This window comes from Scyliorhinus canicula, chromosome 11 (genome assembly GCF_902713615.1).
Source record: "Scyliorhinus canicula chromosome 11, sScyCan1.1, whole genome shotgun sequence".
Taxonomy (NCBI): Eukaryota; Metazoa; Chordata; class Chondrichthyes; order Carcharhiniformes; family Scyliorhinidae; genus Scyliorhinus; species Scyliorhinus canicula.
This window is the reverse complement of record NC_052156.1, coordinates 101412527-101432124: the sequence shown is the minus strand read 5'-3', so window position 1 is coordinate 101432124 and position 19598 is coordinate 101412527. Positions and strand designations below refer to the sequence as shown.

The 19598-nt window shown below is 47.7% G+C and overlaps 1 protein-coding gene across 4 annotated transcripts in view; it reads right to left on the bottom strand.

Annotated features, from left to right (window-relative positions):
• The window catches only part of cdk17 (cyclin-dependent kinase 17), a 292409-nt gene that overhangs the window by 17944 nt on the left and 254867 nt on the right, over nt 1-19598 (bottom strand). For all 4 annotated transcript variants that reach the window (XM_038810897.1, XM_038810899.1, XM_038810898.1 and 1 more), the window contains 3 exons: nt 13759-13864; nt 9569-9611; nt 9376-9466 (listed from right to left, as the gene is read on the bottom strand). In XM_038810897.1, coding sequence (XP_038666825.1) covers nt 9376-9466; nt 9569-9611; nt 13759-13864 — 240 coding nt within the window. The remainder of the gene's footprint in view (nt 1-9375; nt 9467-9568; nt 9612-13758; nt 13865-19598) is intronic.

The window sequence follows — 19598 nt, the reverse complement described above, 5'->3', positions numbered from 1 at the left end:
CCCAACAGTGCAAATGTAAACTTTACCTCACTCAGCTCTGCAGCTGGCCCCAGATCCATACAGCAGGCATAACAAGTAACGTCCGAAGAAGCAAGAAACGAGAAACCTTTTTTTGAAAAACATAAACACTACAGCAAAATTCTAAGTTCAAAGTTCTCAGTCTGATACCAGTCCTTTCCTCGAAGTCCAGTGCTTCCTCAGGCAACTCGAAATAGAAATGTTGCTCCTTGTGTGTGACACAGAGGTAGGCCGTATACAACAGCCCAAACTTCACCTTTTTCTTGAAAATTGTCGACCTGATCTGGTTGAACCCCGCTTTTCTCCTGGCCACCTCCGCACTCAGGTCTTGATAGATCCACAGGAAACCGTTGCCCCATTTGCAGCTGTCTGCTTGGCCCACTGTAAAACGCGCTCCTTATCCAGATATCTGTGAAATCTCACCACCATTGCCCTCGTGGCTTCCTCGCACGCGCTCTGTGAGCCCTGTCCACCTCCAAGGGAATTCCCCATCCCCCAGCAGCTTCTCAAACATGTTCGCTATGTATGCCCCAGTGTCCGCTCCTTCGGATCCCTCCGGGAGCCCAATGATCCTCAAGCTCTGCTGACAGGACCTGTTCTCTAGGTTCTTCAACTTCTCCAGGAGCCTTTTCTGCTGGTCTCTTAGCATTCCCACCTCCAACTCCACCGCTGTTTGATGTTCCTCCTGGTCAGCCAGCACCTTCTGGATCGCCCGATCTTGGGCATCTAATCTAAGTTTCAGCTGCGAAACTGCCTCTTTAATCGGGTCCAAGCAGTCCCTCTTCTGCTTGGCGAAGCCCTCCTGGATAACTTGCATCAACGGCTCCGTTGATCGCTGGTTCGACAAGCCAGAGGTCGGGTCCTCCACCATGCTTCCTTCCGGTGCTGCTTCAGCCCAAGCCTTCTCTGTCCTTCTGTTTCTGTCTTTGCGAGCACTTCTAGTCCTCCTCTCCATGCACCGATGTGGGAATTCAGTTCACAATTGCCTCTGTTATCAATTTTTCAGATCAACTCCAGTAAAACAAATCGGGGGAAAAGGTCCAAAAGTCCGACCCGAGCGGGAGTCACCAAATGTGTGACTTACTCCTTCATAGCCACCACCGGAAGTCTTTCAAGGGTTCTTACAGGGATACCAATATTGTAGAAGGGCAAGCTCTAGTCAGTTCAGCGATTTCAACTTGTTTGCAGTATGGGGCAACTTCAACCTCTCATCCTGCGAGGAAGGGTAGAATCACTGACAGAAACTTCTGGATTTCCACATTATTCCATCTATGTTTGGATTCCAGAAGTTGTTGTCAGTTTGATAGTTGTATTGGCAATGAACACTGACAGTTTTTCTGAGATATAGAAACAAATAATGGCAGAAGGAGAAAGAAAAGAGGAGTTTTTTTTTCCCCCTTCATATTTTAATTTGATGCTTTAAAATAGAATTTTGAAGTGACCAAATTATCTTTGCGGAAACCAGATAGGATGGTAGGGTAAGAGAGATAGGGGAGTGGCAGATTGGGAAGAGACCTCTCCTCACCTATCCTTAGTGGGAGTAAAGGGTGAATTAAGTGTTCGAACAAGTGTGCTGAGAGAATATGAGCACGGAGCAGGTGGCTCAAAATAGAAGAGGATATGCCAGGATGGGGAATGGGAAGGTGAAAGAGTCGGAAATATAATGAAAGCAGTGAGATAATGGAAAAGGGAGTTGCTTAGGGGCCACATTTTCCCCATAATCCACATTCCAAATGCCATATTATGTGCCACCACCCCCAAAATAAAAAAGGAGAAGCAGGAGACAGAACCAGAGGAGGATGAGGAGAGAGTGAGTGAAATTTTGTGCTAACTTGCTGTTAACGCTTCCATCATAAATTCCTGTATCCACATTTAGAATGAAAATTGCTTGTGGAAATTAGTCCTATTGTAATTGCAAGCTTCTGCTGGTGTAGTCATTTTTTTTTTTTTAAATAATTTTTATTGAGAAATTTTGATTTTATACAACATTGACGCACCTTAGTAAAATACCGAAAATAACAATAATATTAACAATCATATACATTCGCCCCATCCCCATGAACAACCCAGCATTTTAACAACAACGCATATTAACACACTATAAAGTTACAGAATAAACACTACAATAATGCACCCCCCCCCCCCCCCGGGTTGCTGCTGCTATTGACCCAGTTACCTATCTCTGAGCCAGGAAGTCCAAAAAAGGCTGCCATCGTTTATAGAACCCTTGTATTGATCCTCTCAGGGCAAATTTGACCTTTTCCAATTTTATAAATCCCGCCATGTCGCTGATCCAGGTCTCCACACTTGGGGGCCTTGCATCCTTCCATTGTAACAGAATCCTTCGACGGGCTACTAGGGACGCAAAGGCCAGGACACCGGCCTCTTTCGCCTCCTGCACTCCCGGCTCTACCGCAACTCCAAAAATCGCGAGTCCCCACCCTGGTTTGACCCTGGATCCAACCACCCTCGACACCGTCCCCACCACCCCCTTCCAGAATTCTTCCAGTGCTGGGCATGCCCAGAACATATGGGCGTGGTTCGCAGGACTCCCCGAACATCTGGTGCACCTGTCCTCACCCCCGAAGAACCTACTCATCCTAGTCCCGGACATGTGGGCCCGGTGCAGCACCTTAAATTGGATGAGACTAAGCCTCGCACATGAAGAGGAAAAGTTGACTCTCTCCAAGGCATCCGCCCAAGTCCCGTCCTCTATCTGCTCCCCGAGTTCCTCCTCCCATTTAGCCTTCAGCTCCTCCACTGACGACTCCTCCACCTCCTGCATTACCTTATAGATGTCAGACACCTTCCCCTCTCCTACCCACACCCCCGAAAGCACTCTGTCCATCGCCCCCTGCGAGGGCAGCAAAGGGAATCCCTCTACCTGTCGCCTAGCAAACGCCTTTACCTGCAGGTATCTGAACATGTTCCCCTGGGGAAGGCCAAATTTATCTTCCAGTTCCCCCAGGCCCGCAAACCTCCCGCCAATAAACAGGTCCCTCAATTTGCTGATGCCCGCCCTTTGCCACCCCCTGAAACCCCCATCCGTGTTCCCCGGGATGAACCGATGGTTGCCACCCAGTGGAGCCTCCATCGAGCCCCCTGTTTCCCCCCGATGCCGTCTCCATTGTTCCCAGATTCTTAGGGTCGCCGCCACCACCGGGCTCGTGGTAAACCTCTTAGGGGAGAGCGGCAACGGTGCCGTTACCATGGCACCCAGGCTCGTACCTCTACATGACGCCATCTCCATTCTTTTCCACGCCGCCCCTCCCCCCTCCATCACCCATTTACGCACCATTGACACATTGGCTGCCCAATAGTACCCCAGAAGGTTGGGCAGTGCCAGCCCACCTCCATCCCTTCCTCGCTCCAGGAACACCCTCCTCACTCTCGGAGTCCCATGTGCCCACACAAAACTCAGAATACTGCTAGTCACTCTCCTAAAGAAGGCCCTGGGGATAAATATGGGCAGGCACTGAAAAAGGAACAAGAACCTCGGAAGCACTGTCATTTTGACGGACTGCACCCTCCCCGCCAACGACAATGGCAGCATGTCCCACCTCCTGAACTCCTCCTCCATCTGATCTACCAGCCTGGTAAAGTTATGCTTGTGGAGAGTCCCCCAGTCCCTGGCCACTTGCACCCCCAGGTACCTAAAGCTCTCCCCTGCCCGCCTAAGCGGGAGCCTACCAATTCCTTCCTCCTGGTCTCCAGGGTGCACCACAACACCTCGCTCTTGCCTAAGTTTAATTTATAACCTGAGAAGGTCCCAAACTAGGCTAGTAACTCCATCACTCCCGGCATCCCTCCCACCGGGTCCGCCACATACAGTAACAGGTCGTCGGCATACAACGACACCCTATGTTCCTCTCCACCTCGCACCAAGCCTCTCCACCTCTCTGAATCTCTCAATGCCATCGCCAGCGGCTCGATTGCCAGTGCAAACAACAAGGGGGACAAGGGGCAACCCTGCCTGGTCCCTCGGTAAAGCCGGAAGTACTCCGACCTCCTCCTATTCGTAGCCACGCACGCCATCGGGGCCTCATATAACAGCCTTACCCATCTAATGAACCCTTCACCAAATCCAAACCTCCCCAACACCTCCCATAGGTACCCCCACTCCACTCTATCGAAGGCCTTCTCCGCATCCAGTGCCACCACTATCTCTGCCTCCCCCTCAATCGCCGGCATCATAATGACATTCAGCAATCTCCGCACATTCGTGTTCAGCTGCCTTCCCTTCACAAAACCTGTCTGGTCCTCGTGCACAACCCCTGGCACACAGTCCTCTATCCTGGTGGCCAGGATTTTTGCCAGCACCTTAGCGTCCACGTTGAGGAGAGATATGGGCCTGTATGAACCACGCTGCTGGGGGTCCTTGTCCTTCTTTAAAATTAACGAGATCAGCGCCCGTGACATCGTCGGGGGCAAAGTCCCCCCTCCCACGCTTCATTGAGTGTTCGCACCAGCAAGGGGCCCACTAGATCCACAAACTTTTTATAAAATTCCACCGGGAACCCATCCGGCCCCGGTGCCTTCCCTGACTGCATCTGCCCGATCCCCTTAACTAGCTCCTCCAGCTCAATCGGCGCACCCAACCCCTCCACCTTCTCCTCCTGCACCTTCGGGAAAGAAAGCCCGTCAAGGAACCTCTCCATTCCCCTCCTCTCCCCCGTTGGCTCCGACCGGTACAGTTCCCCGTAAAAATCCTTGAAGACCTCATTCACCTCTACCCCCTTCCGCACCACATTCCCACTCTTATCTCTCACTCCAGCAATCTCCTTAGCCGCATCCCGCTTACGCAGCTGATGAGCCAGCATCCTACTCGCCTTTTCACCATGTTCGTACACTGCCCCTTGTGCCTCCGCCTTTCTAGTGGTCAGCAAATCAAATTTAGCCTGCAGGCTGCGCCTCTCCCCCAACAGTCCCTCCTCTGGTGCCTCTGCATACCTCCTGTCCACCTCCAGCATCTTTCCCACCAGTCTATCCCTCTCACTCCTTTTGCTCCTCTCCCTGTGTGCCCGGATGGATATCAGCTCCCCACGAATTACTGCCTTCAGGGCTTCCCAGACCATCCCCACCTGAACCTCCCCCGTATCATTCACCTCAAGGTACCCCTCAATACTTGCCCGGACCCTCCTACACACCTCCTCCTCCGCCAACAACCCCACATCCAACCGCCACAACGGACGTTGGTCTCGCACCTCTCCCATCTCCAACTCTATCCAATGCGGAGCGTGGTCGGAGATTGCAATGGCCGAATACTCGGCCTCCTCCACTCTCGGAATCAGTCCCCTACTCACCACGAAGAAATCTATCCGAGAGTAGACCCTATGTACGTGGGAGAAGAAAGAGTACTCGCGTGCCCTCGGCCTTACAAACCTCCATGGATCCACCCCACCCATCTGGTCCATAAACCCTCTCAGTACCTTGGCCGCCGCCGGCCTCCTACCCGTCCTAGAGCTGGACCGATCCAGTGAAGGATCCAACACCGTATTAAAGTCCTGGGGGGTGGAGATGGTGACGGGGGACGGTGACCGTATTAAACCCCTCATCTCTGTCCCCCCAGACCTCCCGCCTCCAGATCCGGGATCCGTTCCAACATACGCCTCATAAAGCCCGCATCGTCCCAATTTGGGGCATACACACTAGCCAGTACCACCTTCTCTCCTTGTAGCCTGCCCCTAACCATCACATACCTACCCCCCTTATCCGCCACCACCTCCGATGCCTCAAACAACACATTTCTCCCCACCAGAATCGCCACTCCCCGGTTCCTCACATCCAACCCCGAGTGGAAAACCTGCCCCACCCATTCCTTCCTCAGGCGGACCTGGTCCGCCACCCTCAGGTGGGTCTCCTGAAGCATTGCCACATCCGCCTTTAGCCCCTTCAGGTGAGCCAGTACCCTCGACCGCTTTACCGGCCCATTCAACCCTCTCACATTCCAGGTGACCAACCGGATAAGAGGGCGTCCCGCCCCCCTCCCCCGTCGGCTAGCCATAGCCCGTTGACTGCCCGCCCCAGGCCAGCACCCCCTGCTCGACCCAGGCCAGCACCCTCTGCTCGACCCCGTCCCCATAGCGACAACCCCTCATCTCTGTCCCCCCAGCCCCCACCAGCAGCAACCCTTTCCCCCCCTCCCTCCCCCCCCCAGGCTAGGAACCCTCCCAGCCGCGAACCGTCCTCCATTGTACTTCCGTGGGTCAGCTAACTTCTGCTGACCCCGGAAACTCCCGCCAATAGCCCGACCCCTCCCGAAGTGGGATCATCCCCCAATCTATCCCTCCTCCTGGCACCGCTCCAGCGCGGGGAAGAACCAGTTAAGGCACCGCCTCCCCCGTCACCATCTCCACCCCCCAGCCCCGCAGCACGGGAAACCAGAGGAAAGCCCGCGCTTTTGCACTGCCCCACCACACCCTTCTGACGCAGCTCCCAAATATCAGCCCCACTCCATACCCCCACTCCGGCATAGAATACAACATACCCCCCCGACCCTCCCCTCAAGATACACAGCCCAGACAATGTCCCACAGCACAAAAACAAAAACATAGCAGAACAACCACTCCGTAAATAACCCTATCAAAATTGCAAAAGTACTAAAACAAGAAGAAAACAACAGAAGAAAAAGAGAACACAGCAACAGCAGAATCCAGCACTAATATCTTACAGCCGACCTCGCAACCCCCAACCCCTAGTTCAAGTCCAGTTTCTCCGTCCGCACGAAGGCCCACGCCTCCTCCGGGGAATCGAAATAATGGTGCCGATCCAAATAAGTTACCCACAGGCGCGCGGGCGGCAACATTCCGAACTTTATCTTTTTTCTATAAAGCACCTCTTTCGTCCGATTAAATCCGGACCGCCGCTTAGCCACCTCCGCACTCCAGTCCTGGTAGATCCGCACTACCCCATTGTCCCAATTGCTGCTCTTCACCTTCTTGGCCCAGCGCAGCACGCACTCCCGATCACTGAACCGGTGGAACCTCACCAGCACCGCACGCGGGGGTTCATCTTCCTTGGGCCTCCTGGCCAGCACCCTGTGCGCTCCCTCCAGCTCCAAGGGCAGATGGAGAGATCCGGCCCCCACTAGCGAATTCAGCATTACAGCCACATAGGCTGTCAGGTCCGATCCCTCCAGCCCCTCTGCAAGGCCCAAGATCCGCAGGTTTTTCCGCCTCATGCGGTGATCCAGCTCCTCAAAGCGTTCCTGCCACTTCTTGTGGAGTGCTTCGTGCCCCTCCACCTTACTCACGAGGACCACGGCCTCCTCCTCTCGTCTGCAACTTCTTGATGGCAGCACCCTGGGTGGACTGAATCTCTGACAGCCTTCTGTTCGTTTCCTGCAGAGAGCTCAGTACTTCATCCTTGAATTCTTTAAAGCAGCGCAGGAGATCAGTTTGTTGTTCCTGGGCCCAGAGTCTCCATTCCTCTGGAGCTCTGTCGGTGGCCATCTTGGATCCCTTCCCCCGTTTTTTCTGAGGAGCTGCTGCTGTTTTTTCCCCCTTTCCACTCCGAGTTCGAGTCATGGACTGCAGGGAAAGTCGTTCAGCACACCTTCCCCCACCGGGAGACGTCGAAAAATTTCCGTTTTGGGCTCTCAAAAGAGCCGAAAAATCTCTTTAAAACGGGAGCTTCCAAATGTGTGGCTTACTGATCCATCACAGCCACCGGAAGTCCGCTGGTGTAGTCATATCTTACCAGCAGTGGGTGTTAACATAGAATAGCAAGCTTACATAGACAGTTTCCATTACAACTATGGAAAAAGAGATTTAGAATGAAAAATAAAAATAAGGACAGAATGCTTGACTTTAAAATGAGAATTTAATTGCTACGAAACTCATCTCCAAGCTCCGTTGCCTGGGCCTCGGCTCCTCCCTCTGCAACTGGATCCTGAACTTCCTAACCCACAGGCTACGATCAGTAAGGATAGGCAACAATACCTCCTCCACGTTCATCCTCAACACCAGTGCCCCACAAGGCTGTGCCCTCAGCCTCATACTATACTCCTTATGACTGTGTGGCCAAATTCCCCATCAACTCGATTTTCAAATTTGCTAATGACACCACAGTAGTGGGTTGAAATGAAATGAAAATGAAAAACTTTTATTGTCACGAGTAGGCTCCTGTTCGGGGAGGCTGGTACGGGAATTGAACCATGCTGCTGGCCTGCCTTGGTCTGCTTTAAAAGCCAGCCATTTAGCCCAGTGTGCTAAGCCAGTCCCCACAAAACACATCTCCAAACTCCGTTGCCTGGGCCTCGGCTCCTCCCTCTGCAACTGGATCCTGAACTTCCTAACAAACAGGCTATGATGAGTAAGGATAGGCAACAATACCTCCTCCACGTTCATCCTCAACACCGGTGCCCCACAAGGCTGTACCCTCAGCCCCCTACTATATTCCTTATACACCTATGACTGTGTGGGTTGGATCTCAAACAATGATGAGACAGAGTACAGGAATGAGATAGAGAATCTGGTGAACTCTCCCTCAGTGTCAACAAAACGAAGGAGATTGTCATCGACTTCAGGAAGCGTAGTGGAGGACATGCCTCGGTCTACATCAAAATGGAATGAAGAAGAAAGGGTTGAGAGCTTCAGGTTTTTTGGTGTCCAGATCAACAACAACCTGTCCTGGCCCCCCCATGCCGACACTATAGTTAAGAAAGCCCACCAACGACGACTTTCTCAGAAGACTAAGGAAATTCGGCATGTCAGCGACCACTTTCACCAACTTTTACAGATGCACCAAGAAAGCATTCTTTCTGGTTGTATCGCAGCTTGGTACAGATCCTGCTCTGCCCAAGACCGCAGGAAACTACAAAGGGTCATGAATGTAGCCCAATCCATCACGCAAACCAGCCTCCCATCCACTGACTCTGTCTACAATTCCTGCTGCCTCGGAAAGGCAGCCAGCATAATTAAGGACCCCATGCACCACGGACATACTGTCTTCCATCTTCATCCGTCAGGAAAACAATACAAAAGTATGAGGTCACGTACCAACCGACTCAAGAACAGCTTCTTCCCTAGTGCCATCAGACTTTTGAATGAACCTACCTCGTATTAAGTTGATCTTTTCTCTACACCCTAGCTAGGACTGTAACATTGCATTCTGCAGTCTCTTCTTCCTCCCCTCCGGTATGCATTGTTTGTACAGCATACAAGAAAAAATACTTTTCACTGTATACTAACACATGTGACAATAATAAATCAAATCAAATCAGTTTGCATGATCTGATCAAAATATCTTTTGGCATCTACCATAATTTCACCTGGAACCTACCGACTTCCTGTAACACCATGGGACATTAAATCCTTTTAAAATAGTACCATTAATTATGAAGCAGTGATTATTTACCATCGGGTAGAGTGTGTGCCCTTGTTCCAAGGCTTTTAAAATAAAGATGCTTCATGGCATCTTCTGCAGAAATTCTCTTCTTCGCTTGGTACTGAAAAGCAAATTAGACGCCTCTTAATTACTTTCAAAACAAAGTGAAAATTACCTTGATCTATGTTGAAAGAATTATCAACATTTTAATTATTCAACTTACTTGTAAAAAATTGGTTAACAATTCAATTCCTTCAATGTCCAATCTGTAAGAAAAAGCAAGTCTCAAGTTGAAGGAGTTAGATTAGCGCACACATCTGTCCTTATATTGTTCATCTTTTCTGTATGCCTTCAGGAGTGAGGAAGATAGGCAGGCACACTTTTGTACGAATAACGATATCAAGCCGATTACCTTCATACGACATGTACAAATCACCCAAACTTGGGTTCTACCTATTTTAGTCCATTGAGAGGCACAACCAAATGTAGGTAAAAGCCACAATAAGAAAAAACTACAATTATCCTTCATTCCTTGAAGGCAATGAAGGATATTCCTTTAAATCTTACAGTCAGATTTCAGTCTGACACAGGATCCTCATGAGTCATCCGTACTCCCAGCAGCACAAAAATAATGCGTGGAATTTTAATGAGAATTTTAAAGGCCAGCACCTAACCTATTGGACAATGGTGGGAATGTACACCCCTATTCAGTGCTGGGCAGCTCATTAATTATGCACAGACTTGCATTGTGCCAAATCGTGCTGGGGGCAGCACGGTAGCACAGTTGCTTCACAGCTCCAGGGTCCCAGGTTCGATTCCCGGCTAGGGCCACTGCCTGTGCGGAGTCTGCACCTTCTCCCCGTGTCTGCGTGGGTTTCCTTCGGGTGCTCCGGTTTCCTCCCACAGTCATAAGATCTGCAGGTTAGGTGGATCGGCCATGCTAAATTGCCTTTAGTGTCCAAAAAGGTTAGGTGGGGTTATGGGGATAGGGTGGAGGTGTGGGGTGTTCTTTCCAAGGGTTGGTGCAGACTCGATGGGCCCCATGGGCTCCTTCTGCACTGTAAATTCTATGTTTATGTCTAAATCAGCTGTTGTGTTGGGAGCGGATTCATTTACCCACTGTCAGCTGGCAGGTTCGAAAGTCCAGGAGCCATATTTAAACCCAAGCCCAACACACATCTCAGTCTCTTCAGCCCACCCGTGTTCAGGAGATTATCTCAGATGTCTGCCAAGCAGAATAACAAGGCTTGCAGCCTCAAGGAAGCAGCATCCTGCTTCACCCACCGGACCTTGGGCCCTTCGTCAGAGAAGTGCAGGTACACAGGCATGTCCTGTATCCCGGGATAGCTCCGGGAAGCATACCAACCTCACATCTCTGGCCTGGGAGGCTGTCGCAGATCAGATCAATGTGGCTGGCACGCACACCCGAAGAGCCATCCAGTGCAGGAAGAGGATGAATGATCTCTTCTGCTCCTCCAAGGCAAGTCCTCTCATAGCACTCTTCGATATCAAACTTTTATCATGGCGTAATGCACTCAAAGGCTACTCTCTTCACGGATCTTACCAGGGCATTAGTGGGGTCACACATCAATACTCTTTCTCTGGCAGAGGCTTTCACATTACCGCCATCCCACCTATCATGTTCCTCACACAACATCCTCTCGCCCTTCTGTGGGGAACCCTCCACAGACAGGGGACATGCATCTCACACAACTTCTTCTCCATCCATTCTCATCATATGTCTTTCTTTTGTCTTCAGAAAGGCCAATCTGGCACACAACAGAAGGAAACAATGCGCACAGAGGGAGGGACGGGTCTCAAAAGGAGGCTGCAGCCAAGCTATCTGGGGAGCAGTGGGATCACACTCCTGTGGGGAAGGGGAGATTGGCCTCTCCCAGCAACCTAGTATGGATCACAGTTCAATCACTTAATCAAATCCTGCCAATCACTGAGCCACATGTCATCTTATGGTGTTCATGCTTATCAACTGAAACTATTTTCTCGGCACCATCGCTTCAAGGTCCACAAGGCAGCCAAGGTCTCGGGCACTCGGAGGACTGCTCAGTCCAAGTCAGATGATAACCTTTTGGAAGTAACCACCAACTCAATGCTGGAGATACAACAGGCCATCAGGCAGAGATTTGGCAGTCATTCAACAGACTAGAGTGAGCAATGGACAAGTTTGTCTACGTTCTGTCTGATACCAAGGCTTTGACATGTGAGCATCTCGAGGTCACATGATGGGAGGGTTGGTGATCACCATGGAGACCTTGGTCCAGCAGGTCTTGCCAGATTTTGACTCAATCAATAGACAACATGGGGATGAGGCACCTTGACTTTCCTCCATCTGCTGCAGAAATCAGGTCGGGGCCTTCGGGCACACAGTGAGGATGAGCACCAGTTGGATTCCCTGGGGCTGCTGCTCATGCCCCTCCAAGGGCGTGCAGCCACTCATATGCACTCCAGCTGCTCAGGCCGCTGAGTACGCTTCTGCCTGAGCAGGAGAGGTTTATCAGGCCAGGGCCCTTCAAGCCTCGGGCCACCAGAGGACATCCACTAAGGTCATTGCAGACAGCAGGATGTAGCAGACTGCCTCAACTTCTGCTACGGATGTCAGGGCCACACCCCAGGTGTAACAGGAGAGTGAAGAAAATTCAGAAATGTTGTTACTTTTGGGTCAGTAGTGTGCTCTCACTGTAAAAAAAATTGCTTTTTGTTAACACATTTGATGGTATATGAATGTTATAAAGTGTGGGGTCTCACGGTAGCATGGTGGTTAGCATCAATGCTTCACAGCTCCAGGGTCCCAGGTTCGATTCCCGGCTGGGTCACTGTCTGTGTGGAGTCTGCACGTCCTCCCTGTGTGTGCGTGGGTTTCCTCCGGGTGCTCCGGTTTCCTCCCACAGTCCAAAGATGTGCGGGTTAGGTGGATTGGCCATGCTAAATTGCTCGTAGTGTAAGGTTAATGGGGGGATTGTTGGGTTACGGGTATACGGGTTACGTGGGTTTAAGTAGGGTGATCATTGCTCGGCACAACATCGAGGGCCGAAGGGCCTGTTCTGTGCTGTACTGTTCTATGTTCTATGTGTATTATAAGCGTTTCTAACTAACTGTTCTCCCAGAAGGTACACCATTGATTGAGGGCAGGTCATCAACATTGATTATTCTAGTGACATTTGACAAGACCTGCACAGGAGAAGGAGATGACACACCTCGGTCGCAGCAGTGTTTGCATCATTAGATTGAGTCGAAGGCTTCAGGTTTTCTCTCGTTGTATTCTCAGTTCTCAGAGTGAGCACATTCACAGGACACTGCTGACCGAAGCAGAGATCATGGCTTGGTCATTTATGGGGCCAGAACGTGCAAGTGTGAATGCTGGACTTGTTCTCGCAGCGAATGGTTGGACATCCCAAGATGAAAGGGAATAGTAGTCCACAGATGTTCTGGTTATGTGGATTAGCCATGATCAACGCATGGTGTTATGGGAAGTGAATGGGGGAGGGCTAGACTTAGGTAGAATGCCCTTTCGGAGGGGCAGTGCAGTGCAGACCCAATGGGCTGTATTGTCTCCTTCTGTACTGTAGGGATTCTATGGTATTGAGGGTAAGGAGAGATATGGTGGTATGCTCTCGCTTAACATTACTCTTCCTGGAACCTGTCAGCAATTAAAATATCAGGCATGTCTCCTATGTCTTTGTTCCTCCATGGGGTAATCACATTCATACTGAGCCTGAACAGTCCCCTTAAGCTTCCTGGGCCACCAAATAGTCATTATCCAATAAGCTCTCATCCTCATCTAGTTCACCCTCTGGCACTGGATCAATTCTTCACGTTGCCAGAGTGTGAAGGGCACGATATAATGCAACCCTAAGTGAAATCCTATCGGGAGTAAGCCACCTGAATAGACCAAACATCTGAACGCATCTTCCCAAGTTCTAAGGTTTGCTCTATAAAGCAGCATGTGGAGCGGTGAGCAGCTCCGTACCGGTCCTCCGAAGGACTTTTAGAGGGTGACGCACCATTGCCATCGGCCAGCATTTCAGGGTTACCTCTTATCCACAAGTAGCCATCCCTGCAGATTTACTGGCCCCTCAAAAATCTCAGGCAGCTGGGAGTGACTCAGGATGTAGGAGTCATGGCAACTCCTAGGGTAAGGTGCATGAACCTGTAAGTATGTGCTTCCAACGATCACACACCAGTTTCACCTTGATGAAATGGTAGCCGGTGCGGTTTATAAACATTAGGGGCCATAGAGTCTACATAATTACACGGGTGCAGTCTTTTGCACTCTGGGGAAGCCCGAGATGCTGGCAAAGATGGTTAATCTCACAGACATTGTGATAACTATGGACAGAAAGTAAATCACAGCTCATTTCATGGACCTCATTAATAAACGCAATTGACTACGAGTACCTTGGTGCATGATTTATCACAAGTTGCGGCTTATATTTAGGAAAGTTGTAAGCCTTGAATTCATCATTTGAAGATATTCCTGGCCATGTGTCCTCTGTAGGTGTTCCTGGATTAAATAAAGTCTATTAGTATGATGCAAATACTCATGGAAAATACAAACATGATTTCCAAATTTCATAGTTCATGTCACAAGTGTTTTTTCAAATTGATTTGATGTGTGTAGAAATGGCACATTCTTTTTCAGAAATTCAACCTGTACATGAAAATAAAAATGCCATCAACTTAAGAGGGAGAAATACCAAAGAAACACCCTTTAGAAAAATTCACACAGCAGGCTATCAATTTACACTCTAATGTGTGCTATATTCTCTATTAGCAACATTAGACATGATAAAGATCATTGATATATCACACTCTGATGGATTTAAGTTATAACTGATATAGTACTGGATAAAGTATTCTTACTTTGTGCTGAAGCACCAAGTAACCAGGCTCCCTAATCAGCAATGTGGCCCCTACCATTTACCGCAACTCTAAATCTCCTAAACCAGCTCCATCAATAGTAATGTTATCAATGAAAGTATACAGTACTAGAGATGGTTATTCATCTGTACCAAATCTTGCCTGTTAGGATCCTTCTGGATTTCCAGGTGGAGACAACCAAATCATCAAGGAACCATGTTTTGGCCAGTAGAAGAATTACTATCGTCAAGTTCTTTTATTCCACACCCCTGCCATTCAATGGATGCCAGTCACCATCTTTCAGACTGAGATAGATAGGTTCTTGATTAATAAGTTGTTCGGGGTATCGGGGGTTATGGGGAGAAGGCAGGATAATAGGGATGAGAAAAATATCAGCCATGATATTGGGGCAGCACGGTAGCATGGTGGTTAGCATAAATGCTTCACAGCTCCAGGGTCCCAGGGTTGTTGGGTTAAGGGTATAGGGTGGATACGTGGGTTTGAGTAGAGTGATCATTGCTCGGCACAACATCGAGGGCCGAAGGGCCTGTTCTGTGCTGTACTGTTCTATGTTTGAATGGTGGAGCAGACTCCATGGGCTGAGTGGCCTAATTCTGCTACTTGGGATTATGGATTATGTCCAAGTGGCCATTATTCATGTCCGATTCTCAACGTTGACCTTTGGAATGTCTACTATGATCATACTAAAGGTACTGTGTACACATGCTTTAATCTATTACTCTTCACAAATCAAAGCTCTGAAAGCCAAGCATTGCACCTTTACTGAGTGTATCAGTCAATTCAGCACAAAACTGAGAATCAAACTCTGGATTATTTTCATCAGTACAGTTCAGTAATGCAGTGGAAAAATATACTGAATCATAGGAGCACTGAACCATGTTTTATGGGAAAATAAAGTCAAGGTATTCAAGAACGTTCTCCACTTGGGACCTCTATGTCAACCACACAGGTATCCTGAAATCTGGAATAAACTTCAACAATTTCATGTTGAAACATGCTCCAGACATTTATCATTACACAGGCTCATCTGTGAAAGAGGGGCCAAATGGACCCAAGGTCAATTCTTGTAATTGAATTCAATCTCAGACTGTCTCATATCTTGTTGGCAATTGCACATTTGCAACATATGAACAGAAGAGAACTTCAAATTATAAAAGCGCCTTTCAGATCCTCTAGACATTCCACAACACTTTACTGCCAATAAGTGCTTTTGAAAAATAGTGATTTTCATAATGCAAATACAGTAGACAATCTGTGCACAGCAAGACCCCAGAAACAGCAATGAAATAAAGACCAGATAATCTGTTTTAATTACATTGCTTGAGGAATAGTGATCAGGCAACTAAGGAGAGCACCCCAGAATTTACTCAAATATCACAGAATATTTTACATTATTTGAGAGGGAAGACTCAGTTTAATGTATCTGTATCACCCACACTGAAATGTCAAGCTAACAATCTTTTAAGAGGCAAGTCAAGGCTGAGAACCTCTCTGTATAAAATTAAGGCAAATGACTAACAAGCCAGGTCAATGGAAGTTGGTTATTTTTTATATTATTGTTGTATTCTTCTCCCAGAATTAACTGAAGGACCAGGAAAACTTGCAGTTCAAGTCTGTTCGTGTACAGTCAAAGGGAAAATTCCACATTCCTTGTTTGCAGCCTTTTCCGGAGGGGTTTTCCATTGTTTATGGGCAATAGTGTTTAATCAGGGATGGCCAAGGGTCCAATGTGCAAAAGTATTCAGTTTTAATCGTTGTACAAACAAGTCTGTGGATCATACCACAAATTCACCACAAGAATCAAGGCTGACACTCAATCACAGTTCTGAGCGAGTGCTGCACTGTCAGAGTTGTTGGCTTTCAGATGAGGCATTCAACCCTCTCAGGTGGGCATAAAAAATTCCATTGTATTATTTAGAAGAACAGCAATGGAGCTAACCATGGTTTCTTGGTCAACATTCATCCACAATTCCACATCACTCAGATTATCCAGTTATTTATCACATTGCTGTTTGTGGAATCTGGCTGTGTGCAAATTGACTGTCATATCCCCAACATTACAACAGTGACTTCACATCAAGTAAGTACTTTGAGACATTCAGAGGTTTGAAAAATCGTTAAATAGATGCAATTCTTTGTTTTCTTTCAGAAATATCAGTGTCAGGATATTAACACAGTTGGTGCTGAACCTGTATCGGAAGTACTCACCTAAACCTGACAAATCTGACTGGTGAGGAGGGTGGGAGTATCTATATTTTAATGCTTGCAAACATACTTCAGAAGTCCCATGTCAATCATACTTTGAATTTCCTGTAATTGATCATGAACTCCAGCTGCTAACATGGCATGGAAACATGTTAGCAATTTTTTGCTAGCACCAACTGGTTATAAAAGTATAGCGGAACATACAAACCTATAATTGATGAGTGAGCCTTTCTCTGCAAGCAGGCATTTACTTTGGATTTGAGGCCTGGCCGTAAAACAGAATTTGTACCGGGAGTAGAACCTTTTGCTGAACTTATACTTCTGATTGGAGACCAAGAAGCCCACTGTATGCACACATTCCCCAGCTCATGCCTTAGGTTAATGTTAACCATGGATCATGACATTCTTGAGCTTTTCCATCAGTTGAAAGAAATTTGGCAACGAAGGGTTCAGAACAGTAAGAAATACTGAATTTTTAATTTTCTGGATTTGATATAACCTCTCTCATGATTCTCGCAGCAGTTTTGGCACCTGATCACATTTACAAATCTTCAGACAATCCCAACAAAATCACCTACTGAGTCTACTGACTGTGGGAGAAGATCCAAAGTTGAGAGTATGGCCTTCCTGTGGTGCATGTGGGAGGATTCTAAAATGATGGGATAGTTAACGTTTTGCTTTTTGGATCCATTTTGGCCCCAGTAGGATCTTGTCCAATACCAGGTAAGATTGTCCCTTCAAGAAAATCCTCAAATGATTCATTCTTATGGTTCTTCCTGAATGTTTCAGCCTACAACAGGTGCTTGCAATGAGAAGGAAATTCCATCAATGGCCTCTGCAAATGCCTCAGCTATGTCAAATAGTGTGACAATGCCATATAGGATGGCATCTTTGCCCAAGTCTTGGACATCTACTGCTGATTATTTTAGGAGATTTACCAATATTCTTAAATGCAGTAAAAATTGAATCCTGGAAAAAGTGGGAACTTGCTTTACTAGCAAATTGACCACAGCGGACTACTTGTGCTGTTTCATAGGAAGCCCTATGCATCTGAAGTATTCTCTCTCGCTAAAGCTCTGCACTCAAAACACTCTGCTGTTTTAATGCGTTCTTAGAAATTTCTTATGTTCAGAGGATGTTCACCAAAGAACTACTTCAAAAACGTACAACTGAACCACATTCTGTTTTGACTAAGCAAGGAGCCCTAGGTGACTTCACAGCTCGAGGGTCCCAGGTTCGATTCCCAGCTTGGGTCACTGTCTGTGCGGAGTCTGCACGTTCTCCCTGTGTCTGCATGGGTTTCCTCCGGGTGCTCCAGTTACCTCCCACAGTCCAAAGATGTCCAGGTTAGGTGGATTGACCATGCTAAATTGCCCTTAGCGTTCAAAAAGGTTAGGTGGGGTTACGGGGATAGGGTGGAGGCTTAAGTAGTGTGCCCTTTCCAAAAGCCGGTGCAGACTCGATGGGCCAAATGGCCTCCTTCTGCACTGTAAATTCTATGACTCTGGGATTGGTAAACAGCTGAGAGGACAAACTGGTCAACAGCAAAGTAAAGTTTGTTAATCATGGTGCTGCTGGGGAACTACTCATACTGCAATTTACTGCTTCATTCACAGATGAGGATACTCACCTGCATCATTGATGGTCTACACTTTATAGACACTGAAACATGGATGTATACATTATTGTACAGATTGAGACATGGGGTAAGGAATTTAGGTGTGGAACTACAGAGTGTTTGTTCCTCTTAGGAATAGGAAATGTAACTGAAGCGGCAGAACATGATTGATGTCCTGGACATGGATAGTGGAACAGGGATCAAATCAATATCCCTGTTTTGTGCTTCTCTTTTTGTAGGTTGAGACTGACTTTGTTGCTAGTAGTTATTTAGCAGGACATCTATGCAATGAAACCAGTTACCCCTCTTCTCTCATTCCTCTCCGTGCCCCACCTCATTATTCTCACATTGGGTTATGTTTAACACGTGCATCGCCTGCTGATCTAATGATGAATAAGGGCTACCCAGGCGGCATGGTGGCGCAGTCATTAGCATTGCTGCCTCACGGCGGCGAGGTCCCAGGTTCGATCCCGGTCATAAGTCACTGTCCGTGTGGAGTTTGCACATTCTCCCCATGTTTGCGTGGGTTTCGCCCCCACAACCTAAAATGATGTGCATGGGAGGTGGATTGGCCATGCTAAATTGCCCCTTAATTGGAAAAAATGAATTGGGTACTCTAAATTTATTTTTAAAAAATGAATAGAGGCTACCTTGGCCTTGGTTGAGACAACAGACTGTCACTGAATTCCACAAACTGGCATTCAGTAACTGAAGTCTGTAGCCTTGTTTTATTAAGCTTCTACAAATTGTGTTTTAAAAGACAGAATTCAAATCCACCTATTGCCACTGCACATGCCTCCCCAGCACTTAGCTTCTGCAGGAGACCCTTAGGCCCGACGTCCAGCTTCCACTCCTACATGCTGGCTCTAGCTTTATTCCTGCCAGTTTCAGGAGGGAGAGAGGTGTAAGATCAACTGAGACTTGATATTAAAAATTTTGTGAGCCCCATTTCCTTCCCAACTTCCAGGTTCCCATCTAGTTTGGACCTCATCAACAGATCAACCCCAACCCAAGTTAAAATTGGACTCATCATTTCAGAGGGCCTCTTAATTAGCTGCTTTATTTCCATCAGGCTCCAGGATGTATTCTGCCTAGCTCTTATGGTTTTTATTCCTTTAGCCCAATGACTTGTAGAAAATTATCCTTTAATCCATAATATTGTTTACCTTGCTCTCAATCACTTCAGATTCTCTTCTCCAAATATCCCTACCCTTAGTAAAAATCTATGTGATTTATTAAATACCATCACCAATTAAATCATCTGCAATTTGATAATCCTCTAATCTCACTTTAAAAATTTTTTTTTTTATTATTTACTTCAAAATCACACAACATGGTCACCATTTGGCCCATACGGCATGCAAGCTCTTTTGAAAGATTCATTCAATTAGTCCGACATGCCTACATTACATCCCATGCAATATTTTTCCTGATCAAGTTTATATCCAATTCCCTTTTAGAAGCTACACTGTTGTGGGTGCTTTGACCAGGCCACAAAATACTTCAATGCTCTGTTTGATGATTAAAAAGTTAT